At 45.7% G+C, this 27,461-nt stretch overlaps 1 protein-coding gene and 1 long non-coding RNA gene across 2 annotated transcripts in view; one reads left to right on the forward strand and one right to left on the reverse strand.

Moving 5' to 3' along the window:
* The window catches only part of dnah9 (dynein, axonemal, heavy chain 9), a 145,400-nt gene that overhangs the window by 41,050 nt on the left and 76,889 nt on the right, over nt 1–27,461 (forward strand). Inside the window, exons 44-54 of the mRNA XM_064950630.1 lie at nt 5,986–6,088; nt 6,428–6,667; nt 14,096–14,257; nt 16,444–16,640; nt 16,860–17,022; nt 17,162–17,285; nt 18,930–19,072; nt 19,822–19,983; nt 20,174–20,407; nt 26,352–26,456; nt 26,666–26,821. Of these exons, the coding sequence (XP_064806702.1) occupies nt 5,986–6,088; nt 6,428–6,667; nt 14,096–14,257; nt 16,444–16,640; nt 16,860–17,022; nt 17,162–17,285; nt 18,930–19,072; nt 19,822–19,983; nt 20,174–20,407; nt 26,352–26,456; nt 26,666–26,821 (1,789 nt within the window). The remainder of the gene's footprint in view (nt 1–5,985; nt 6,089–6,427; nt 6,668–14,095; nt 14,258–16,443; nt 16,641–16,859; nt 17,023–17,161; nt 17,286–18,929; nt 19,073–19,821; nt 19,984–20,173; nt 20,408–26,351; nt 26,457–26,665; nt 26,822–27,461) is intronic.
* Nucleotides 13,399–15,733, reverse strand: LOC135523753 (uncharacterized). Its single transcript, XR_010452864.1, has 3 exons — nt 15,594–15,733; nt 14,024–14,175; nt 13,399–13,622 (listed from the first exon to the last, which is right to left on the reverse strand). It is a non-coding gene; the product is annotated as an uncharacterized LOC135523753 (long non-coding RNA).

Genomic DNA, 27,461 nt, shown 5'->3' on the forward strand with positions numbered 1-27,461 from the left:
ATAAAGTGAAATATTACTTGATATAAAAAAGAGTCACGCCTCTAATAATAACAATGCAGGCTTTACGGAAACACTTTGCTGTAGTCATTCATTACAGCTGCAGTGCTGGTTGTAGTGCGAGTGGAAGTAGAGAGAACATGCATTTTATGGCTTATAAAAGTTTTGAACAAAGTGTTGACATTGCTGAATAACTTAAACATGGATTTACTCATAAAAACAGCAGCGCTTTGCTGTATTCGTTGAATCTCTCACTAGCAGTGGTGGGCCGTCAGGGCCAGCAAGGCCTTCTCTGCTGGCCTAAACATCATCAGAATATAGTTTTTTTTAAATATATTTTCGCACAAATATGTATTAAATTATTCCCCAGAGTAAGAGTTATACTTACATTTACATTTACATTTAAGTCATTTAGCAGACGCTCTTATCCAGAGCGACTTACAAATTGGTGAATTCACCTTCTGACATCCAGTGGAACAGCCACTTTACAATAGTGCATCTAAATCATTAAGGGGGGGTGAGAAGGATTACTTATCCTATCCTATGTATTCCTTGAAGAGGTGGGGTTTCAGGTGTCTCCGGAAGGTGGTGATTGACTCCGCTGTCCTGGCGTCGTGAGGGAGTTTGTTCCACCATTGGGGGGCCAGAGCAGCGAACAGTTTTGACTGGGCTGAGCGGGAACTGTACTTCCTCAGTGGTAGGGAGGCGAGCAGGCCAGAGGTGGATGAACGCAGTGCCCTTGCTTGGGTGTAGGGCCTGATCAGAGCCTGGAGGTACTGCGGTGCCGTTCCCCTCACAGCTCCGTAGGCAAGCACCATGGTCTTGTAGCGGATGCGAGCTTCAACTGGAAGCCAGTGGAGAGAGCGGAGGAGCGGGGTGACGTGAGAGAACTTGGGAAGGTTGAACACCAGACGGGCTGCGGCATTCTGGATGAGTTGTAGGGGTTTAATGGCACAGGCAGGGAGCCCAGCCAACAGCGAGTTGCAGTAATCCAGACGGGAGATGACAAGTGCCTGGATTAGGACCTGCGCCGCTTCCTGTGTGAGGCAGGGTCGTACTCTGCGGATGTTGTAGAGCATGAACCTACAGGAACGGGCCACTATACTCTTCATTTCATAGCTTTCCTCTTGGTTGCACTGCTTCCAGCCCCAGGTTGAGATTTGGAGGGCTGGTCTTTATGTTAGATCTTTTATCCAATCATATTCAGCCATCATGTGTTGCCAGGGGTCTAAAATCTGCCCTCAGGCCTTCAGAATCAACAGTGCGGGCGCTTGTAGCTTAAAGTGAATGGAAATGAAAATTTAGTGTCAACCAATCAGCTTTAGAGTTGGCTATTGTATGCCTGCTGGCTGCCTCCAGTGTTACACAGGAGCCAGCTAGCAGGCGTAGTGTGTGCACGTCTTTTGATTGGATTACCAATATTGAGAGGCAGGTCCTATATGGGCAGGTATATGCAAACCTCAGAGCTAGGAAACTGAATTTGATAAGCTAATTCATTTGCGTACTACTAAGCTGTTTTTTTAACCCACCATGGCGGAAGGAGAAGAAGATATCGATTTGGTCAAGGATATAATTATAACGTCATTCTCAAGACAAACTTTTCAAGAAAAGTTAGACATTGTCAGGAGAGTTCGCCCGACGCTACAAAGCCTGTCACAGGCGGGAAAGGGGTTCGTTCGCCACTTTCAAAGTTCCAACTACGAGCGCTATCAATGGGTCATAGACTCCGAGAAGCACTACAAACTGTACTGCTGGGAATGCCTATTATTTGCAAGTGATAGATTTGGTGTTTGGAGCCTCACTGGCTTTGCAAACTTGAGTTGTCTAACCAAGGCAGCAATGAAACACGGCTGGGCACTTACAAGCAATGGTGCTTTTGAAAACTTTTGGGGACACCCGAGTGGATCAACAGCTCAACGAACAAGCGCGCAGGGCAATGGGAGCTGCACAATGAAGAGGTATTGTACTCTTCCCCTGTAATTCTATGAATAAAAATGTCAATTTCAAAGTGACGCAACGCCTGGTTTTATAGTGCGTTTCTGTCTAAATGTATAGTGTCTAGAGCCATGGCATCATAATGATGGTAATAAGAGGTGGATTAATTCGGGTGGGACTGTGTAGGACGTCACTGAAGGCCCAGCCCCCAGGGACACGGCACGCCACTGCTCAACTGTCATGCTTTTAAAAGTTTTGAAATCTCAGTTTCAGCTTTGCTGTGTGCTCAAGGCTTCTTTTTACAGTCTATGGCTCAAGGAGACTGCAGACGCTGTGATCTAAGCTATCTGATTTGCCAGCAGTCGGCCTAAAGGTGCACTTGATTTGCTCTCTGGGTTCTACCTTCAGACACATGAAATGGTTTAAAATGGGAAACTTTGCCTTCCTGGCGCTAGGGCTTCTGAAACACGTGCACCTACTGCCAACAGCATGAAACAAATAACAAAAATAGGAACGCAAGGCTTTATCTTAGTTTTTTTTACATAAATGTTTGGAGATCAACCAGTTGGTGACCACTGCAGTAGATCTATACTTTTCGTCCTATGTATTGTTATCACAGATGGAACTTGACAGTGATATGTTATGGAAAAGAACGATGTTCCACTTCATAATTTAAGAACCCCATAAATGTTGGACAATTACAGTAAAGGCACATTTATTCAGAGTTACTGTACCACAGCTCTTTTAAAGAGGGTACTGGCTGGCTAACCCTGCTATAGCAAACCTACTGCAGTGAGTTAGTCCAATAATTGATCTGTTATTCAGCTTACTACAGCAGAGCATGTCTTCAGTTTACTATTCAAAGGGACACTCACTGCAGTTGCTGTTACTAAAATATGCTACAACTTAAATGATGTCCAATGTGAGAGCTTAGGCATGTGATTTTCCTTAAAAGGATTGTGTAGTTGGGGCATCAGGCATAGTAAGCGTATTGTAGACACAGCCACAGAGTGTGTGTGTGTGTGTGTGTGTGTGTGTGTGTGTGTGTGTGTGTGTGTGTGTGTGTGTGTGTGTGTGTGTGTGTGTGTGTGTGTGTGTGTGTTTTACACACGGTCAGCCAGTAGAGTTATGGAGAGTATCTCAGGTATGAAATTGAGAGGGAAAAGGGTGTTACTAAACTATGCTGGCTTAAGGCAGAATTGAGGTGTGCATATTGACAGGAGCACATGAAGAGTGTGTTTCTGTATTTCATTGCAATGTGCCTGTGCTTTTGTGTGCCTGTGGACGTGTTTAACTATACTTATGGGGACCAGAAGTCCCCACAAGAATAGTAAACGAGCAAAACATTGACATTTTGTTAGTCCCCATACGGTCAAATGCTATATTGAACAAAAATATAGACGCAACATGTAAAGTGTTTCTTGAGCTGAAATAAAAGATCGTAGAAATGTTTCATACACACACAAAAACGTATTGTGCACAAATTTGTTTGCATCGCTGTTAGTGAGCATTTCTCATTTGCCAAGATAATCCATCCACCTGACAGGTGTGGAATATCAAGAAGCTGATTAAACAGTATCACGTTCTTTAAGGATCGTAGACAGGTGCAGGAATGCGTAATAGGGTGTTTTATGACTCCACCCAAAATACATGAACATGACACGGGGACGAATCCCAAAACAAACAAGTATAAGCGAGACCCGGGAGACCCGTAATAACAAGTGCACCAGCAGCGGGACGTAACCGGCCTCGGAGACGACCACCGGGGCGCGGTGTGGGTCGGGCAGTGTGCCAACAGTGAAAATCACTGCGGTGGCGGTCGGCGCATGGCCCGCCAGTTCCTTGTGCCGACGCACGGCCCGCTGGTGACGAGTGTGCACAGCGTTCCAGGTCTCCTCAGCACACCCAAACCACTCGTCCACCGCAGGGGCCTCGGTCTGACTCGAATGCCAAGGTGCCAAGGCCGGCTGATACCCCAACACGCACTGGAAAGGAGTGAGGTTAGTGGAGGAGTTGCGGAGGGAATTCTGCGCGTACTCAGCCCAAGGTAGAAAATCCGTCCACTCCCCCGGCCGGTCCTGACAGTAACACCTTAGGAACCTGCCCACTTCCTGATTGACCCTCTCCACCTGCCCATTAGCTTGAGGATGGTACCTGGAGGTGAGACTGACCGTGACCCCAAGGCATTCCATGAACGCTTTCCATACGCGTGAGGTGAACTAAGGACAATGATCTGACACAATGTCCTCTGGGATCCCGTAGTGCCGGAAGACGTGCGTAAAAAGAGCCTCCACGGTTTGCATGGCCGACGGGAGCCCACGCAGAGGAATGAGGCGAAAAGCTTTAGAAAACCAGTCCACAACGACAAGATCGGTGGTGTTCCCCTGGGAGGGGGGAAGGTCGATGACAAAGTCCACCGAAAGGTGAGACCAGGGAACCGGCAGGGGAAGGAGCTTTCCATAAGGGAGGTGTCTGAGTGTCTTTGACTGAGCCCAGATGTAGCAGGAAGAGACGTCCTAGCCAAGGTGGGCCACCAGTACTTCTCAGACAGGCAGGCGATGGTACGGCTTTTCCCAGGATGACCCGATACAGGCGCCATGTGTGCCAGTTAAGGAGGCAGTCCTGTACACCTGTGGGCATGTAGGCACGGTTCTCTGGGCACTGTGCAGGTGCGGGTTCCGTGCGCAGGGCCTGCCGTATGTCGGCATCCACGTCCCACACCACTGGCACGATGATACGGAACGGAGGGATGATGGGGGTCTTCTCTCCCTGCTTCTCCTCTTTATCATAGAGGCGAGACAGGGTGTCCACCTTCACGTTCTTCGAGCCTGGCCTATAGGAAAGCATGAATTGGATCCTGGTGAAGAGTAGAGCCCATCTGGCCTGTCTCGGGTTTAGCCTCTTCGCTGCCCTGATGTACTCCAGGTTGCGGTAGTCCGTCCACACCAGGAAAGGGTGTTTGGACCACTCCAGCCAGTGACTCCATGCCTTCAGAGTCTTCTTGACCTTCTTGAGTCTTCCCGACTCCTACTTCGGAGGCTTCCAACTCAACGTGGAAGGGGAGTGATGGGTCGGGATGTGCCAGCACGGCGAGCAATGGTGAAGCGTGCCTTCAGTGTCTCCGCCTCTGCCATCCAACGAAGCCGCTGGGAACCTACTCTCAGCAGGGAGGTAAGAGGCGCGACCATCGTGCTGAAGACCCGGAAGCCCCGGATGAACCTCCGGAAATAGTTGGCGAACTCCAGGAATCGCTGGACTGCTTTCACAGAGTTGGGGATGGGCCATGACCTGACGCGTTGCTCCCCCATTTCCACTCCCTCCGTGGACATGAGGTAGCACAAAAAGGACAACGACCGCTTCCCAGCACAGACCTGACTAACGAGACATGCTGGGCGCTGTCAGCAGAATAGACCAAATTGTCGTCTATATAAACCACTACGCCCCGAAACACTTTGTTAATAAAGTCCTGGAAGACTGAAGGAGTATTAGACAGACCAAAAGGCATTATGAGATACTTGTAATGGCCCGTGGTCATGGAAAAGGCCGTCGCCTGCACGAATGCGCACCAGATTGTAGGCGCTCCTCGAGTCCAGTTTCGTGAAGTACTGCGCCCTGTGCATTTGTTCGATGATGGTTGGGATAAGGGGTAAAGAGTAGCTGAGCTTTATGGTGCCTTTATCCAGAGATAATCAATGCAGGGGCACCGTCCCCCATCTTTCTTTTTAACAAAAAAGAAGCTCGAGGAGGCTGGTCACGTAGAGGGTTGGATAAAACTCTGCTGGAGGCTCTCCTGCCCAGTCATGTGAAATCAATAGATTAGGGATTCATTTAATTTCACAGATTTTCTTATATGAACTATAACTCAGTAAAATCATTGAAATTGTTGCATGTTGCATTTATATTTTTGTTCAGTATATTTCTTGGGGGTTTAGGGTTAAGGTAGAATTAGTGTTATGGTTAGAAATAGGTTTGGGGTGAGGAGTTAGGTTTAGGGTTTGTGTCCCCCCACAAGGTTAGTTAATCAAGACTGTGTGTGTGTGTGTGTGTGTCCAGGTATGACAGGAGTAAGCTGCTGCTGAAAGAGGTCCACAGTGTGCAATACGTGTCCTGCATGAACCCTACGGCAGGCAGCTTCACCATTAACCCACGACTACAGGTACACACACAGACACGCTTACAAACAAGCACAGATAAACACGCATGCACTCACACACATGCACTCACACACATGCACTCACACACATGCACTCACACACATGCACTCACACACATGCACTCACACACATGCACTCACACGCATGCACTCACACACACACGCATGCACTCACACACACGCATGCACTCACACACACATGCACTCACACACATGCACTCACACACATGCATGCATATCTAATGATGTTCCGTTGTCTCTATTGCAACGTTTCATTAGCATAATTATGAACCCCTATACATATACACATCTTTTTTTAATTTTCTCCATTTCTCTTTGTAGCGTCACTTCTCAGTGTTTGCCTTGTCCTTCCCTGGAGCGGAGGCTCTTAGCACCATCTACAGTTCCATCCTCTCTCAGCACCTCAGGGGAGAGGGCTTCAGTGCTGCCCTGCAGAAGAGCTGTCCTACCCTGGTCCAGCTAGCTCTGGCCCTCCATCAGAGACTCACCTCCACCTTCCTGCCCACCGCTGTCAAGTTCCACTACATCTTCAACCTCCGAGACCTCTCCAACATATTCCAGGTGATGAATGCAAATGAATGAATGGATTGACGGGTGCACACACACACACACACACCCACACACATTTACAATTTACTATCCCTGGTGACATTTTTTACATTGATGCACATGTTCAGTTACTAAAGCTGGTACTGTACACTCAAAACTAAGACCTAGGGCATTTTCTCCTTCATTCATGAATTGTTCCATTAAAACGGCACTAGTTAAATGATTTGGCATGTGCACTCAAAACCCATCTCTTTTACTTTTTTAATATACTGTATCAAAGTTTGGATTGGTAGAGTTTTATTGCACCCCAGGCGGTAAAAGTTTAAGTACTGTAACTAATTTCTCATCTAAATGATTATTGATTTAGTAAGGTGTGCCTAGTGTAGAGAAATAAGGCTGAAATTTGCAGAAAAAGAGAGAAGAATGGATTTGCTCTCAGGGGTGTTTGTAACGATTTAATGTATTTAAATGAATATTATATTATACTGTAACCTCTAAAGCTGTCATGAGAGAGAAGCTTATGCGCAATATTTTTCTGTCACGATCCTCAGCGATTCCAGGGGGGGCAAAGACTCTCATTTAATACAAGCACCAATACATAATTAATACTCTAAGCCATTCAAGCATAGTACTTTATTTTTTATAATTCCTTCCCTGAGACCTCCAAGCCTTGGAACTGTTTCGAGTCACACCCTTATCCTCTTATAAAATGTGCATACAGAACGTCAGAATGTACAGTAAGTCATACTTCAAAAGAACTGGTTCTCAGTTATTCATCATTATTAGCCTTAAATCTAAGAGTTCAGGTTTAGCAATTATAATGAGTTGAGGTTGAGCTATTATAATTATTCTAACCTCACCTTTAACGATGTGGGACCATAGATTCAACACTAGAGAGTTTATTATCTATAATTACAGACCATGGACTCTGCCCTGCTGACCCCTTTATGTTACCTTTTAGACCTTAAATCAACGTTGACGACAGTACAGCATTGATTTCAATAGCAGTGGCCTGATGGGGGTAGAGCTCATTAAACTTAGCTTTTGAACTTTGAAGCGTCTCAGTGCGGTGCGTTTTTGTGAAGCCTGCGTTCTAAAGGGTCTGTGTAGTGTCACTGGTGTCAAGCGGGTAGAGGGTGTGGGAGAAAGGTGGGAGAAAGAGGAAGAGAGTGCAGGATGAATCCTTATTGTTTTTTCAGCTGGGGTAATAAGGAGAAAGTGAGATGGGGCTCAGACACAGCCCATAGTTCTCTTTTGAACTTGTCTCTCCATATGTCTTCACTATTCAGCTGCTAACTAGCTCCAGGGCCTGAGGATAGCTAGCTTCACAGGGTTGAAGAGACACAGCCTGCTCACACACTCTAGTCCACAATCCACCTTGTCTGCTTGTCCTCACTGTTTTTAAGAATGGAAAGTGCTTTCATTTACAAATAAAGCTCCTGAAAAGTTGACAAATCATCTTCGTGTCTTCAGACATTGTCTGTGCCCCAAACTTGTTCTTTGAAATAGCTAGTCAGATGAAGTGAGGACTAGTAAGTATTTTAGCGCAATAGCCACGCAGGTCCTATTGTGTTGGTGCTTACCATTACGTCATAGTATTTCTTCTATTGCAATTTTGCTGTCCTCTTGTGTTCATTAAAGTTAGCGAAATGTGGATTATTTCTGAAGAGCTTTACCTAAGGAACATTAGTTTGGTGACTTTTAATGAAGCAGCAGTTAGTTTAGTTTCTTTGTAAACACTGGAACACTGGTACAATCAGCCCAAGGCGACTACTGCCTCATTATCATCAGCTCTAATGAGGGAAACCAAGCTGAGGAACCTAACGGGGGAAAACACTTTGTTACAGCATTTCCAAGAGAACTGTTCAGACAACATTCAAGGTAGTGTCTAAGCCTTTCTTCTCTTCACCAGAAATCCTCATATTTTCCAATAGTTACACTCCTCAAGGTGGTTGTCACAAGGTTGTATCGATGTCACAAGAAGTGATCAGTTCTTTTCTCCGGTATTCCTCTCTCCTCTTTCTGGTATTCCTCTCTCCTCTTTCTGTCACTCTTTGGTTTTCCTCCGTCCCTTATTGATTGAAATACAACCACAAGGCTATCACTAAACACTTTTGTCGTGTTTGTCAAGTTTTCATAGTTACTTGACTGACAACAACTCAAAGCCAGATCCAGCTTAATATGATGACAGAAACACACCATCATCCTATGGGGACATGTTGATGTTTGATAGTTAACTAGATGCCAGTAGCCAAATCCCTGCTAATAGGACAAGAAAAACACTCTATGTTCCTATAGGGATGTGTTGTGAGAGAACTGCATTCCACAGCACCAGACCGTTAGGAATGCTGTCTATCGTTTGTTTTTCTGCAGTGCACGGCCAGCGGGCATAACAGGGATCTGTCTGGCGAACATCACCCTAAATGAGCTCTGGTAGAACAGAAGGAGAGTGGGAATGAGGGAAAGTGAGAACAAGGGAGAAGAAGAGCGATGGGTAGGAGAGGGGGAGGAGGGAAGGAGGGAAGAGAGCAGGAGAGATGAGAGAAAGTTATGTCAGCATGGTTAGGAGAGAGAACTCCATCTACTGTATTGTACTTAGGGTTGCAAAGGGTCAGAAACGTTCCAGGATATTTCCAGAATTTTTCCATGGGAGGTTAAGCCTGGCAATTTGGGGAATTTTGCTTAAATTCATCAAAAAAGTTAGCTTATAACAGTGAACCGTTTTTTGTGGGATACACATAAGGTAATTCTAGGTCTTGTGGCATATTTTGGTTAAACTATCTCTAATTCAATTCAATGGTATTGCAACCCTCTGAATGCACAGTGCATTCTTCCATCACATGTGCAGTGCACTCTTCCATCACATCATTCTCAAGAGCTGATTCTCAAGATCTTGCACACTACTGAGATGCTATTGAGCCAACACTACTACAATGTCTGGGACTACATGCTACATGCTTTCTGGTAAGTTTTGATTACAATACTGGGTGGGGTGAATAGATTTTATATGGCAGACATTATTTTTTGTTAATTAGTAAATAGTAATCTACAGCAGTGTGTTTAAATCATTTCTAACTTGTTAACAATTTCTGCTAGTTAGTTTTTGCTGCCATGTGAGTTTTAGCTTGCTTGAGCCTCCTAACTGAGGAGTGTTAATTCACCTGTTTCCGTACGTTTCATTTTAAAATGTTTATCTTACAAAAGAGTTGTTTAATCTAACTTTTCTAATCTTTACAGGAAAACGCCACAAAAAATCTGATGTGTGGAGACATTTCACTGCAGCTAATGTAGAAGGAAAAGCTGTGTACATTTGCAAATACTGTGCCAAATCATATGTGAAGAATGCAACAAAGATGCAGAATCATCTGGCCAAGTGCAAAAAGTTCCCTCAAGCTCACGACAAGCAACCTCTGAAAAAAGACCCTCTACTTCTATTTGAGGTGAAAATGATGAATCAGACACCTTATCGATGGCAACAGCTCATGGTCCTCCTGGAATCAGACACCTTATCGATAGCAACAGCTCATGGTCCTCCTGGAATCAGACACCTTATCGATAGCAACAGCTCATGGTCCTCCTGGAATCAGACACCTTATCGATGGCAACAGCTCATGGTCCTCCTGGAATCAGACACCTTATCGATAGCAACAGCTCATGGTCCTCCTGGAATCAGACACCTTATCGATAGCAACAGCTCATGATCCTCCTGGAATCAGACACCTTATCGATGGCAACAGCTCATGGTCCTCCTGGAATCAGACACGTTATCGATGGCAACAGCTCATGGTCCTCCTGGAATCAGACACCTTATCGATAGCAACAGCTCATGGTCCTCCTGGAATCAGACACCTTATCGATAGCAACAGCTCATGGTCCTCCTGGAATCAGACACCTTATCGATAACAACAGCTCATGGTCCTCCTGGAATCAGACACCTTATCGATAACAACAGCTCATGGTCCTCCTGGAATCAGACACCTTATCGATAGCAACAGCTCATGGTCCTCCTGGAATCAGACACCTTATCGATAGCAACAGCTCATGGTCCTCCTGGAATCAGACATTTTTTTGACTCAATGGAGGAACATAGTCAGATAAATGCTGATGAATGTCTTGCTCGAGCTGTGCATGCAACTGGTTCACCTCGGATGCTCACAGGCAATGTGAGTTGGAAGAGATTTCTGAATGTTCTTCGCCTAGCATACACCTCTCCAACCAGACATGCTTTATCTACTCATTTGCTGGATGCAGAGTTCAACAGAGTTCAAGTGAAGGTCAAGCAAATCATAGAGAAAGAAGACTGTATTGCAATCATCTCTGATGGGTGGGCGAATATTCGTGGGCAAGGAATAATTAACTACATAATCTCCACCCCTCAACCAGTATTCTACAAGAGCGCAGACACAAGGGCCAACAGACACACCAGTCTCTACATTGCAGATGAGCTGAAGGCAGTCATCAATGACCTTAGACCACAGACGGTACTTGCACTGGTGACAGACAATGCTGCGAAACATGAAGGCTGCTTGGTCTAAAGTGGAGGAGTCCTACCCTCACACCCATTGGCTGTGCTACTCATGCATTGAATCTGCTCCTCAAGGACATCATGGTACTGAAAACAATGGATGCCCTCTAAAAAGGAGCTAAAGAAATGGTTAGGTATGTGAATGGTCATCAAGTTATAGCAGTAATCAATCTACCTCACCAAGCAAAGTGAGAAGAATAAGAGAACCACTTTGAAGCTGCCCAGCATCACTCTTTAGGGTGGTGTTGTCATCATGTTTGACAGTTTCCTGGAGTGGAAGGAGTCTCTTCAAGAAATGGCCATATCACAGTCTGCCGTATGAACAGCCCGTTCAAGAGGATCCTCCTGAATTATGTATTGTGGGAGAGAGTGGTAAGCAGCCTGAAACTCTTGAAACCTGTTGCAGTAGCCATTGAGCGGATTTTCGGAGACAATGCCACCCCATCTGATGTTTAGACTCTGCTTGCAGATGTAAGAGAATACATCCGTACTGCCCTGTCCACTTCACTTTTGCTCCAAACAGAGGAAACTGCTGTTTTGAAATACATCAAAAAGCGTCAAGACTTAAGCCTGAAGTCCATACACGCCGCAGCGTACATGTTGGACCCCAAGTATCCTGGCAAGAGCATCCTGTCTGGTGCAGAGATCAACAATGCCTATGGTGTCATCACTACCGTGTCTCGCCACCTTGACCCGGATGAGGGAAAGGTTCTTGGCAATCTGGCGAAGTACACTTCCAAGCAAGGGCTTTGGGATGGAGATGCAATATGGCAGTCGTGCCAACATACTGTATCTCATCAGCCACCTGTTGGAAGGGACTTTGTGGATCTGAGGCTCTTTCCCCTGTCGCCTCCATCATCCTCGAAATCCCACCAACATCAGCCGCCTCAGTGCGCAACTGGTCCTTGTTTGGAAACACACACACCAAAGCATGCAACAGGCTGACCAATCCAAAAGTTGAAAAATTTGTGGCCATCCGGGCAAATGTGAGGCTTTTTGAGCCTGACAACCTCAACATCCTCAACAAGGTTGGAAAGTGACAGTGAAGATGAGGCCTCAGAGTCTGATGTTCAAAAGGTGGACATTGAGGAGGTCCAGGGAGAAGACATGGAAGCCTGAGAGGAAGACAACCAAAGCTTTAGTTTCTAGACTCGTTTTACAGATAATATGTTGAAAATGTTGTTTTTTTTGGGAGATGCGATGGATCATTGGGGATCATTCAATATTCCCTTTCTTTTGTTGTTCAGTGAAATCATCCCATGTGAAGAGTCAACTCATTTAAATAGTTTTTTTTAAATTTCTATTGTCAGGATTTAATCATTTGCAATTATGTCTACTTATGATAAGGTAAAAGGTGTATGTTTCTGTCTCCATATGATATGGTAAATATATCCAATGCAAAAAACATCTACATTTAAATGGTATGAATATAAATGTACGTATATTTCCGTTAATTCCCATATATTCCCGTTAATTCCCACGGAAAGTTTCACCTCTGAATATTCCCCAATGTGCAACCCTAATTGTACTGTCTGACATAGAAAGCCCAGTCCGCTGAGCTGGGGATAGCTGTAGTAGTTAACCAGGGAGGAGGAGAGGTGTTGTTTGGAACCAAGAGCGACTGGTCGGCAGAGAGGAGTGGAAACAAGCCTCAGACGAAATCAAATCAAATTGTATTTGTCACATGCTTTGTAAACAACAGTTGTAGACTAGCAGTGAAATGCTTACTTACGGGCCCTTCCCAATAATGCAGAGAGAAAATAATATATACATATATATAATAGAAAAAGTATAACACAAGGAATAAATACACAATGAGTAACGATTCCTTGGCTATATACATGTGGTACCAGTACCAAGTCGATGTGTAGGGGTACAAGGTAATTGAGGTTGACTTGTACATATGTAGGTAGGAAAAAAGTGACTAGGCAACAGGATAGATAATAAACAGTAACATCAGCGCATTTGATGAATCAAAAGAGTGCAAGAAGGGTAGTCCAGGTAGCTATTGGCTAACTATTTAACTAACTGTTTAGCAGTCTTATGGCTTGGGGGTAGAGGCTGGTCCTCGACTTGGTGCATCGGTAGCAGAGAGAACAGTCTGAAGGCTCTGACTCATACCCATCCCTCTCTTCTGTGGACAATGATAGAGGGGGAAGAGGGGTGGGGTGGGGGGGCTGCCAAAGGATGACTGGAGGAAAAGGAGAGGAAGATATTACACAGACACCTCCAACGCACTCCGTTACGACAGTCATCATCAGATCGGATTCAGTTGGCTGTAACACGCGAGGTGATGATGACGACGTTGATTTGCATACGTTCTGTTGCCTGGAGCACACAGCATCTGTTAGTTTGTGTGTTTTCTCCCTCGGTGACGGGCCGCAGAAAGGGACAAACAGTGCCGGGGCTTCACCGGGCCTATTCCTCATGCTAGGACAGCTGCTGGGAGAGGAGTTGGGATTACACTGAGACATGGATGAGTTCTAGTCTTCCCCTGTGGCACAATGTTAGTGTTTATCTCATCCGGAGCAAAGCATATCATCTTAGATTAGTTAGACATTTATCTGTTGGAAGGTATTATTTGATTGATCTGAAGTTTGCCATTCAGTTCATTTGGGTGCGTGTTGGAGATGCCAGGGTTTAGCATGTGAAGAGAAGTATGATAAATAGTCTTATTTTTATGAAATATGTGTCTCTTAAATAAACAGTGATTGCTCAGAATATATACATGAAATCAAACCAAGAAGTCCCATTGATTTATTTTCTTACTTACATAAACCCCTGGTCTTAATTTCTCTCACTCCTTTTCTACCAGCATTTAGACCCAACAGTGATCGACTTACCCACATGTATCTTTCAGAATCTGATCCTTTTTATGGTATAACTTGACTTTATCTGCCTCCTGTCCTGACCAGGGTATTCTGTTCTGTACCTGTGAGTGTCTGAGGGGTCCTGGGGATCTGGTGAAGATCTACCTCCATGAGTCCAACCGTGTCTACAGAGACAAGATGGTGGAGGACAGAGACACACAGGCCTTTGATAAGCTGCAGGCAGACACTGTGAAAATGTTCTATGAGGTAAGGAGAGAGTTTTACCAAGTTACACCCAAAGAAATGGAGACATGCAGGCGAGCACATGGACGTACACCCCTACACACCCGCAGGCACTCACACGCAGGCACACACCCGCAGGCACACACCCGCAGGCACACACCCGCAGGCACACACCCGCAGGCACACACCCGCAGGCACACATACGCAGGCACACACACGCAGGCACACACCCGCAGGCACACACCCGCAGGCACACACCCGCATGCACACACACGCAGGCACACACACGCAGGCACACACCCGCAGGCACACACCCGCAGGCACACACCCACAGGCACACACCCACAGGCACACACACGCAGGCACACACACGCAGGCACACACAAGCAGGCACACCCCCACATGCACACACAAGCAGGCACACACCCACAGGCACACACCCGCAGGCACACACACGCAGGCACACACCCACAGGCACACCCCCACAGGCACACCCCCACAGGCACACCCCCACAGGCACACACCCGCAGGCACACACCCACAGGCACACACACGCAGGCACACACAAGCAGGCACACACCCACAGGCACACCCCCACAGGCACACACACGCAGGCACACACCCACAGGCACACACACGCAGGCACACACCCACAGGCACACACACGCAGGCACACACAAGCAGGCACACACCCACAGGCACACACCCACAGGCACACACCCACAGGCACACACCCACAGGCACACACACGCAGGCACACACCCGCAGGCACACACCCGCAGGCACACATCCACAGGCACACACCCACTGGCACACACCCACAGGCACACACCCGCAGGCACACACACGCAGGCACACACTCACAGGCACACCCCCACAGGCACACCCCCACAGGCACACACCCGCAGGCACACACCCACAGGCACACACACGCAGGCACACACAAGCAGGCACACACACGCAGGCACACACCCACAGGCACACACACGCAGGCACACACCCACAGGCACACACACGCAGGCACACACAAGCAGGCACACACCCACAGGCACACACCCACAGGCACACAACCACAGGCACACACCCACAGGCACACACCCACAGGCACACACCCACAGGCACACACCCACAGGCACATACACGCAGGCACACACCCACAGGCACACACATGCAGGCACATGGACGTACACCCACAGACATCAGAACGGGCACACACATTTCACACACACACTTCACACACAGGCATGCACACACACACACACACACACACACACACACACACACACACACACACACACACACACACACACACACACACACACACACACACACACACACACTGTTGAGGAGAGAGTTTTACCAAGTTCAGCAGAGGAAGACGGAGCAAGAGGTGGAGGGGGGAAAATCATTAGACAGCCTGCTCAGAGTTGGAGGCCGGACATCAGTGACCAGCGCAGCGAGGAGAGGGAAGAGGAGGGGAATGGAGAGAATAGTAATCAGGAGACTGACTGTCAGGGCCTGGGCCAGCAGCCCAGCAAATTGGAAAACATTTGAATGGTTTTCTGACCGCTGTGCCCTGACTCCCTACCCTCCTGACTTTATCACAAACACACTGTTCATGCTTACAGCCAGGGAACTGACACCCACTCACACAGGGGAATACACGCAGACACACACACACACCCTCAAGTTGATCACACACACACTTTTTTTGCAGCGAGGGAACACACACACACACACACACCACCAAAATATAAAGCTTTGGTTCCGGCATGTCAGCTCGTCGTTTTCAAGTGTTCACTAATGAGAAAGAGACAGGAGAAAGGAGAACGTTATCACAGTTCCCCTCAGATGAGCTGCAGTCTTAGGGAATACACTGTAGGAATGTACATTTCCTCAAACAGAGGCCTGCGTTTAGAAACATCCCGCTATCATAAATATTTGAAGTGTTAAACATAACGAGTAAAAGTGAACACAGAGTAGCCTACTCCAGGAAATGTTTTGTTTGCTGAATGCTGAGTTCCTCCCTGTCCAGACTGATTCCATTTAACCATTCCACTGTAGCTAACTGAGGCTCTGTCCTAAATGGCGCACTATTCCTGATATAGTGCACTGCTTTTGAACCAGAGCCCAGGCCCTGGTCAAAAGTAGTGCGCTAAATAGGGAATAAGGGGCCATTTGGGATGCATACAGAATGTGTCTCCCCTCAGGATATGGAGGAGATGCTGGAGCAGGCCAGGGAGATGAACATGTTCTGTCACTTCGCCTCGGGGGTGGGGGAGCCCCGGTACATGGCTGTCCAGTCCTGGAGCTCCCTCAACAAGACACTACTGGAGGTCCTGGACAGCTATAACGAAGTCAACGCTGTCCTCAACCTGGTTCTGTTTGAAGACGCTATGGCTCACATGTAGGAAGGAGAAACCTCTATTTGGCTTTTTAATGTACTTATTATAGGTCCCTCTTTTGCTATGTCACTAATAAAAAAGAAATGAACTGAGAAACACTTTTAATGACGTATCATCAGTAAATCATGGCGATTGCCTCTTAAAACCTCTGCTTTTGTCCCTCTCTCTCTTTCCCCTCTATCTCTTTATTCCCCTCCCTCTCTCTCTCCCCCCTCCTGTAGTTGCCGTATCAACCGTATCCTGGAGTCTCCACGTGGTAACGCTCTTTTGGTCGGCGTAGGCGGCAGCGGCAAGCAGAGCCTCACTCGATTGGCTGCCTTCATCTCCAACCTGGAAGTGTTCCAAATCACCCTCAGGAAAGGCTACGGCATCCCTGACCTCAAGGTACACGCACGCACACCCGCACCTGCATGCACTGACCGAGACCATTGCATATTGCATGACTTAAACTACAAATGTTCCCCATTCTGTTCTACTGGGAACTCTCTCTCTCTCTCTCTCTCTCTCGTCACCCCCCCACCAGACTGACCTGGCGTCCCTCTACATCAAAGCTGGCGTGAAGAATGTTGGCACGGTGCTGCTAATGACAGATGCCCAGGTGGCAGATGAGAAGTTCCTCGTTCTGGTCAACGATCTTTTGGCATCGGGTACGAATGGGACGGGGACATTGGGGAAGGGGGTTGGCATTGGGGTTGGCTGGGACATTGGGGAGGCAGGTTGGCATTGGGGTTGGCTGGGACATTGGGGAGGGAGGTTGGCATTGGGGTTGGCTGGGACATTGGGGAGGGAGGTTGGCATTGGGGTTGGCTGGGACATTGGGGAGGGAGGTTGGCATTGGGGTTGGCTGGGACATTGGGGAGGCAGGTTGGCATTGGGGTTGGCTGGGACATTGGGAAAGAAGGCTATGTGTCACTCTGTTGGCATTAGGTAAAGCAGGGGAAGCCAGAGCCATATATAAAGAGCTCCAATATACTGTATCTGGCCTTGCCAATAGCTGCCCATGTAGATGAATGAGAGGAGAATTCTCTCTTTCACAAAGAAGAACAGCCAGTTACCATGGCTTTGTGTGAGTGTGCTGAAACACTGCTACTGCATCACTGTTGGAGGTGATGCCAAACGCAAATGTCCACCTCCGGGTAGACAAACAAGTCAGTTCTAAACTACAATTCTAATCCATTATTCAGATGGATGAGGAGGAGACATGGAAGTAAAAACCTAAAGAAACAGGATTTCTTTCTCCTCTCTGTCTTCCTGTGAGTCTGAGTTGCAGTACTGTAATAGTAATGCTCAGAGCTTCACCGTAAATCAGTGATGTGAGTCATCCAGTCACTAGGACCCTCGCCTGTCACTACCTCCTGTTTACACCCCTTCAGTGTTAGAGGAAACAGTGCCACTGTTCGCCCCAGCACATTCTGTTATTGTTTTGTTGATAAAGCATCCAGCATGGTAAAAAGACATTTGCAGGACCTATTCTGCTCTTCTATCCCGCATGAAGTGATGTGAAATTAGGGAAAAAACAGTGTTTGTTGTTTGAAGTAACTTCTTTGTTGTTGTAATATCGTAGGTTTATCCTCATCTGAATGTTCTATTGTAGATGAGCTCCCTATTGGTTTAGATCTGAATGTTTTATTGTAGATGAGCTCCCTATTGGTTTAGATCTGAATGTTCTATTGTAGATTATCTCCCTATTGGTTTAGATCTGAATATTCTATTGTAGATTAGCTCCCTATTGGTTTAGATCTGAATGTTCTATTGTAGATGAGCTCCCTATTGGTTTAGACCTGAATGTTCTGTTGTAGATGAGCTCCCTATTGGTTTAGATCTGAATGTTCTATTGTAGATGAGCTCCCTATTGGTTTAGACCTGAATGTTATATTGTAGATGAGCTCCCTATTGGTTTAGACCTGAATGTTCTACTGTAGATGAGCTCCCTATTGTTTTAGACCTGAATGTTCTATTGTAGATTAGCTCCTTATTGGTTTAGATCTGAATGTTCTATTGTGGGTGAGCACCCTATTGGTTTAGACCTGAATGTTATATGATCGGTGAGATCCCCATTGGTTTAGATACCTCAACAACATGTTGGAGTGTTCCAATATATGACCTTATATGTGGGATGCACAGGTAGCATCTATGGCACTTGTGCTTAGAAATGTACATTTATACGTAGTCGAATTGTGACATGTTAGTAATGGTCTGGAACAGAAAACTGCATCACACAGTAGCCCCCCCCCCCCCAGGACTGTACGTTACCCTCCATGTCTCTGTGTGATGTGAATGTTCTATCCCAGGTGAGATTCCTGACCTGTTCCCAGATGACGAGGTTGAGAACATCATCGGGAGCGTCAGGAACGAGGTGCGAGGACTTGGAATGATGGACACCCGGGAAAACTGCTGGAAGTTCTTCATCGATCGAGTCCGCAAGCAGCTCAAGGTGACAAACTGTCTTGCTCAGGGACATGGAGTGTTTCTTTGAATTTCATATCTCTCTCGGGTGTAAGAAGTTGAGGAACATGAATAATAATAATTCAAATGAAACTGGTCTAGAAGTGGTTGTAAACAGGTTTCTGTAACCAGCTTTGCCTTCCGAGTTGTTACCACCTCCTATGTCAGACCATAGAGATTATACTATTCAGAGGTTCATGACATTTTTCAGATACATTTTTTTTTAGTAAGGTCTAGTCTTATTATATTGCAGTGAGAGCTGTAGTTTGGGTATGAACTGTAGGCCAGCATTTCTCTCTGTGTGACTACAATCCTGATGAGATCGTGCCACCACTATACCCTGTTGTCTGAGGGAAAGCGTCAGGCCAGGGGTTAGCAGTATTATTATTATGATGAGGTTTGGAGCAGAATAAATGAGGGTAGTAGAGTCCCATGGGTCGGTGTTTAGAGAGGCTGGATCACACACATATACACAAACACACACACACACACAAATGTGGACACACATACACGCACATAAGCACATACAGCCGGATTCCTCATCCCTGTGCTAGGTAGGTGGCTGTGTGTTTCTCCCCTGGGGGCAGTGGGCTGACGTGTGTGTGTGTGTGTGTGTGTGTGTGTGTGTGTGTGTGTGTGTGTGTGTGTGTGTGTGTGTGTGTGTGTGTGTGTGTGTGTGTGTGTGTGTGTGTGTGTGTGTGTGTGTGTGTGTGTGCGTCTCTGTGTGTGTGTGTGTAGGTGGCCCTGTGCTTTTCTCCGGTAGGCAGTAAGTTGCGAGTGCGAAGCAGGAAGTTTCCAGCTGTGGTTAACTGTACAGCCATCGACTGGTTCCATGAGTGGCCACAGGAGGCGCTGGAGTCTGTCAGCCTCAAGTTCCTACAAGAGGTCGACAACATTGAGGTGAGATCTCTCCTTCTCTCTCTTTTTCTATCACACTTTTCTTTCCCACTCTCTCTCTCATTCTCTCTCTCTCTCGCTGTTTCTCTCTTTCTCTCACACACTTTTCTTTCTCTCTCATTCTCTCTCCCTCTCTTTCGTAATCATCATCCACAATAAAACCTCTAACACTCTACCTCTGTTGTCCTCCCAGCCGGAGCTGAAGGAGTCAGTGAGTAAGTTCATGGCCTACGTCCACGTCAGTGTGAACCACACCTCCAAGGAGTACCTGTCCAATGAGAGGCGCTATAACTACACCACTCCCAAGTCCTTCCTGGAGCAGATCAAGCTGTACCAAAGCCTGCTGGCCAATAAGAGCAGAGATCTCACCATGAAGATGGAACGCCTGGAGAACGGCCTACAGAAACTCAACAGCACCTCCGCTCAGGTCAGGCCTTACCTTACTTTATTCTAACTTAACCTACTGTACCAGCCTCTTCCTCACCTTAACCACCAAGATGGAGAGGCTGGAGAATGGCCTGTAGAAACTCAACAGCTCCTCTGCTCAGGAGATTTTTAAGCCTTGAGACAATTGAGACATGGATTGTGCATATGTGCCATCCAGAGGGTGAATGGGCAAGAAAAAAGATTTAAGTGCCTTTGAACGGGGTATGGTAGTAGGTGCCAGGCACACCGGTTTGAGTGTGTCAAGAACTGCAATGCTGCTGGGTTTTTCAGCTCAACAGTTTCCCATGTGTATCAAGAATAGCCCACCACCCAAAGGACATCCAGACAACTTGACACAACTGTGAGAGTTATTGGAGTCAGCATAGGCCAGCATCCCTGTGGAACGCTTTTGACACCTTGTAGAGTCATCAACAAATTGAGGCTTTCCTGAGGGCAAATGGGGGTGCAACTCAATATTAGGTTAGCTGTTCCTAATGTTTTGTACACTCAGTGTATGTTCCCTGATTCAACACTTGAAGGGACATGAACACATCAGCAAGTCCCACATGCAGGAAAGTCTAATGATAGTGTTGGTGACACACACACCCTCCAACGTTACTAGCATTAATGCATTACAATGTGTCACCAACCCCCTATAGGAATACCCAGCAGGTCACATACATACATTACAGCACATACTTACCCTGTAATTGTGTTGACTGTTCATTACAGTTACACCCCCTGACCCCTTTTACAACAGGCTTCATTAATGATCGTTCTATATGTGTTCACGTCTCTATGACAAGCCTCTTGCAATAAATGTACTTGTTTTGAAACATCAACACTTAATTCAGAAAGTCAGAGGTCGGCTGTCGGGTAAACAACAATAAACAAGGTTGCAGGGGTTAAAGCGGGGAGATGAGGCTGAAAATGACTCATCGGCTCCCCAGAGAACATATTAAAGGGATTCCTGTGGGCTGTATTCAGCTCCTCTGGTCTGGATTTTGGTCTGTTTTTGCGGCAGCCATCTTGGATGATGAGTGTTAATAGTGTTTTAATGAGAGGAGAGAGAGTGGGTTGGAGCTGAGATGCGCTGATACCACAGGATGTATCTGGGAGCGGATCAGGGGAGCTGAGTTCTTGCGCTGCACACACATGCACATACACGTGTGTGTGTGTGTGTGTGTGTGTGTGTGTGTGTGTGTGTGTGTGTGTGTGTGTGTGTGTGTGTGTGTGTGTGTGTGCGTGCGTGTGTGTGGCTCCTAGACTTGCCTCTATCAGTGTAGAGTTGCGTGGGCGAACAGTGCTCTTATACTCTTTATAATGAACCTACACACACACACACACACACACACACACACACACACACACACACACACACACACACACACACACACACACACACACACCTCCTCTTCTTTTGTCTCTCTGACACTAATCGCTGTGGGAGGCTAATGTCTCATCTCCAGTCGTGTAAATGTGAGGGTTCTAACCTCCAATCTACCCTCATCCACAGATCCCTGACAGGGAGCCAGATAAAGGAAAAATTGGAGGTTATATATAAAAATGATTTAAAAGCCCAATGCAGCTGTTTTTATATTAATATCAAATACTTTCTAGGTAACAATTAAGTTGTAGATTGTATTTTCAACCAGCAACTATCCAATTTTTTTCACACTTGTACAGTGTTAGTGTCATTAGCTGTTGTAAAATATTATTGAAAACATAGGAAAAACTTCATTTCAACTGCACTGGGCCTTTAATGATTAAGGGAAAATAGTTCTGCTTCTTCAACCACGTTTCTCTGTTCTGATAACATGATCTGATGAGTTCTAGTGTATCGGTCCCAGACTCCTAGTCTGATGAACTGGTTATGGTGCTGTAGGGGAAATACCTGCTCTCCTGTAAATTAGATCTTGGAAATAACTTTAGGTTTGTTTAGATCCACCTGGACAGAATTTCATCTTCCATAGAGGGAGGGTGGTAAGGCAGTTATACGGATTTTAATTGATAAAGACAATGCACCCTGTCTAGAAGCTAGGGTATTATGTGTGGGTGTTAGATAGCCCCATACACAGTGGTACGTGTTTACATGTATATAGAGAGCTGTCCAGATGTAGAGCAATTTCACTGTTTATCTCACAGCCACGTCTCACAACAATTAGCTATTGCTCTCTCGCAATCCATCTCTCTCTCGCTCTCTCTCCCTCTCTCTCTCCATCCCCCTGTCTCTCTCTTTCTCTCCCTCTCATTCCCTCCATCTCCCCCTCCCACCCATCACTCTGATGGCTCACTCGGTGCTCGTCAGGTTCTGTCTGGGTTGATTTCATCAGGACCCAACAGAGACATCTTCTACACAACACCCTCAGCACTCTCACGTCATGTTTAGTTAATTATCTCAAAGAACAACAAATATCACTCTGTTTTATTTCCCCTGTGCAACATTTTGACGAAGTCAGATGGTAATGTAGAAACATGCACGCATTCTGTGGAAATTGTGTGTGTTTCAGGTTTTCATTTGTGTGTGGTGTGTGTGGCATGAGTGTGTGTTTGTACCTGGATGCATGCGTGTGTGTGTGTGTGTGTGTCTGTGTGTGTCTGATTAGAGTTCTAGCGCCTAACGCTATTAAATTATCCAGTAGATACAGTTGAAGTCAGAAGTTTACATACACTTAGATTGGAGTCATTCAAACTTATTTTTCAACCACTCCACAAATTTCTTGTTAACAAACTATAGTTTTGCCAAGTCGGTTAGGACATCTACTTTGTGCCTGACACAAGTCATTTTTCCAACAATTGTTTACAGGCAGATTAGTTCACATACAGACTCCTAAGTCTGGTTCATCCTTGGGAGCAATTTCCAAAGGTTGTTTTTTTTAAACATCTTTTTCACCTTTATTTAACCAGGTAAGCTAGTTGAGATAAAGTTCTCATTTTTAACTGCGACCTGGCCAAGATAAAGCATAGCAGTTTGACACATACAACAACACAGAGTTACACATACAGTCAAAAAAAAAAAGTACCGCATTCATCTATACAAACAATATAAACACCATGGGACCATGCAGCCGTCATACCGCTCAGGAAGGAGACACATTCTGTCTCCTAGAGATGAACATACTTTGGTGCGAAAAGTGCAAATCAATCCCAGAACAACAGCAAAGGACCTTGTGAAGATGCTGGAGGAAACCGGTACAAAAGTATCAATATCCACAGTAAAACGAGTCCTATATTGACATAACCTGAAAGGCCGTTCAATAAGGAAGAAGCCACTGCTCCAAAACCGCCATAAAAAAGCCAGACTACGGTTTGCAACTGCACATGGGGACAAAGATCGTACTCTATGGAGAAATGTCCTCTGGTCTGATGAAACAAAAATAGAACTGTTTGGCCATAATGACCATCGTTATGTTTGGAGGAAAAAGGGGAATATTTGCAAGGCGAAGAACACCATCCCAACCGTGAAGCACGGGGGGTGGCAGCATCATGTTGTGAGGGTGTTTTGCTGCAGGAGGGAATGGTGCACTTAAAAAAATAGATGGCATCGTGAGGGAGGAAAATTATATGGATATATTGAAGCACCATCTCAAGACATCAGTCAGAAAGTTAAAGCTTGGTCACAAATGGGTCTTCCAAATGGACAATGACCCCAAGCATACTTCCAAAGTTGTGGCAAAAAGGCTTAATAAGGACAACAAAGTCAAGGTATTGGAGTGGCCGTCACAAAGCCCTGACCTTAATGCCAGAGAACGTTTGTGGGCAGAATTGAAAAAGCGTGTTCGAGCAAGGAGGCCTTCAAGCCTGACTCAGTTACACGAGCTCTGTCAGGAGGAACGGGCCACAATTCACCCAACTTATTGTGGAAAGCTTGTGGAAGGTATCCGTTAAACAATTCAAAGGCAATGCTACCGAATACTAATTGAGTGTATGTAAACTTCTGACCCACTGGGAATGTGATGAAAGAAATAAAAGCGGTGATCCTAAGTGACTAAATGATTAAATGTCAGGAATTGTGAAAAACTGAGTTTAAATGTATTTGGCTAAAGTGTATATAAACATCAGACTTCAACTGTATAAACTACCGTTCAAACGTTTGGGGTCACTTAGAAATGTTCTTGATTTTGAAAGAAAAGCGCATTTTTTGTCCATTAAAATAACATAAAATTTATTTGAAATACAGTGTAGACATTGTTAATGTTGTAAATGACTATTGTAGCTGGAAACGGCAGATTTTTAATGGAATATCTACATAGGCGTACAGAGGCCCATTATCAGCAACCATCACTCCTGTGTTCCAATGGCATGTTGTGTTAGCTAATCCAAGTTTATCATTTTAAATGGCTAATTGATCATTAGAAAACCCTTTTGGAATCATGTTAGCACAGCTGAAAACTGTTGTCCTGATTAAAGAAGCAATAAAACTGGCCTTCTTTAGGCCAGCAGCACAGCCAGGTGAACTGGGGACAGCAAGGAGTCATCAGGCCAGGTAGTCCTGAGGCATGGTCCTAGAGCTCAGGTCCTCCGAGAGAGAGAAAGAAAGAAAGAAAGAAAGAAAGAAAGAAAGAAAGAAAGAAAGAAAGAAAGAGAGAGATATTTAGAAACTAAAATTCACACAGGACACCGGATAAGACAGGAGAAATACTTCAGATATAACAGACTGACCATAGCCCCCCAACACATAAACTACTGCAGCATAAATACTGGAGGCTGAGACAGGAGTGGTCGGGAGACACTATTGCCCCATCCGACAATACCCCCGGACAGGGACAACTAGGTAGGATATAACCCCACCTACTTTGCCAAAGCACAACAACCACACCACTAGAGGGATATTTTCAACCACCAACTTACCATCCTGAGACAAGGCCGAGTATAGCCCACAAAGATCTCTGCCACGGCACAACTCAAGAGGGGGTGACAACCCGGACAGGAAGATCACGTCAGTGACTCAACCCACTCAAGTGACGTACCCCTCCTAGGGACGGCATGGAAGAGCACCAGTAACTCAGCCCCTGTAATAGGGTTAGAGGCAGAGAATCCCAGTGGAGAGAGGGGAACCGGCCAGGCAGGGACAGCAAGGGTGGTTCGTTGCTCCAGTGCCTTTCCGTTCACCTTCACACTCCTGGGCCAGACTACACTCAATCATATGACCCACTGAAGAGATGAGTCTTGAATAAAGATAAAGGTTGAGACAGAGTCTGTGTCTCTGACATGGGTAGGCAGGACATTCCATAAAAACTGAGCTCTATAGGAGAAAGCCCTGCCTCCAGCTGTTTGCTTAGAAATTCTAGGGACAATTAGGCGGCCTGCGTCTTGTGACCATAGCGTACGTTTGTTTATGTACGGCAGGACCAAATCAGAAAGATAGGTAGGAGCAGGCCCATGTAATGCTTTGTAGGTTAGCAGTAAAACCTTGAAATCAGCCCTTGCCTTAACAGGAAGCCAGTGTAGGGAGGCTGATCAATTTGATGTTATTTTAATGGACAAAAAATGGTATTTTCTTTCAAAAACAAGGACATTTCTAAGCGACCCCAAACTTTTGAATGGTAGTGTACATGTTATCTCTCCATTTGTGTCCCCTTTTTGTCCATTTCTATGCTTTGAGAAAATCATAGATTTTTTAAATGTAATAGATCAATATTATATGAATGATAGAATGATGTCTGTTCTGAGGGTTGGGTCTTAAAAATGTTTGGTCCTGTAAAAACACACATCAGAGATTCTATTCGTCGATAACAGATTCATTTTGTGTGTGTAATACATGTGTTGATTTCTGCTTATAATACGTTATCATCGTGACAAAAATGATCAACAATACAACCTTCCTGTCATCACAGATCCCATATAAGGCATGTGACACTGCTCTCCACCGGTCACTATTACAGGTAGAAGAATCAACCTAACCTCAACCATGACCTGTCCTCTCCTATTCTCTCCTGTGATAGGTAGACGACCTGAAGGCCAAGCTGGCCGCCCAGGAGGTGGAGCTCAAGCAGAAGAACGAAGATGCTGATAGGCTGATCCAGGTAGTCGGTGTGGAAACAGAGAAGGTGGGTGGCACTGTAAAACATTGTTGGTGGTGGGTGGGTTGAGTTCCCCTCATCATTCCCTAAACAAAGGATTGTAAAGTGCTTTTAGCATCTGGATATTGCAATCCACATTTTCTAAAGCATTATTGTGAATCACTTTGAGACTTTGTGAGAAGCATCGCTGCGTACGGCAATAATTCCCACGTCCCTTTTCTTTGATCTATGACCAGGTGTCTAAGGAGAAGACTGTGGCAGATGAGGAGGAAGAGAAGGTGGCGGCCATAGCGGTGGTGGTCACAGGGAAACAGAGGGACTGTGAGAAGGATCTGGCCAAGGCTGAACCAGCCCTCATAGCAGCACAGGAGGCTCTAAACACTCTCAATAAGGTGCACACACAAACACACAAATACACTCACAGTTTGATACCTTATGGGTTTCATTTCCAGTATATCAGATTTGATATGGAATAATGGTATTTTCCACAAAATAATGTGCTAAAATATTCACTGCTCAATGTCCAGCGGTTTCTTACTCTCTAGCCCTATAGCCGTTCTCTGTTGGTTTTATATGGGAGAGCTGTGGGATTCACTAAGCACCTGAGTGGTTTAAGGTGTTCTGTGTTCACCCAACCAGAACTGACATCTCTTTTCTGGCTAGGCTACCCTCTCTAAAGACTCCAATTAGTATTCCCTGTTGTTTTCTTCTTCTTTTTCTTCTTCTTTTTCTTCTTCTTCTTCTTCTTCTTCTTCTTCTTCTTCTTCTTCTCAAAGTCAGCAAACTGTTCCAATTTTTATAAACCTACTTTTTTTTCTAGAATGCCCTGACTGAACTGCTGATTAATTGCTGATAACTACTTTATTGAAAAGTGTATTTATTGTGATACAGTATGTGGTTGTCGCCCCTATCTTAAGATGGATGCACTAACTGTAAGTCACTCTGGATAAGAGCATCTGCTAAATGACTAAAATATCATAGAAATGTAACTGTAGGCCTTTGAATGAAATCCAGTTTTTCATATTTTTTTAA

Source organism: Oncorhynchus masou, chromosome 31 (genome assembly GCF_036934945.1).
Source record: "Oncorhynchus masou masou isolate Uvic2021 chromosome 31, UVic_Omas_1.1, whole genome shotgun sequence".
Taxonomy (NCBI): Eukaryota; Metazoa; Chordata; class Actinopteri; order Salmoniformes; family Salmonidae; genus Oncorhynchus; species Oncorhynchus masou.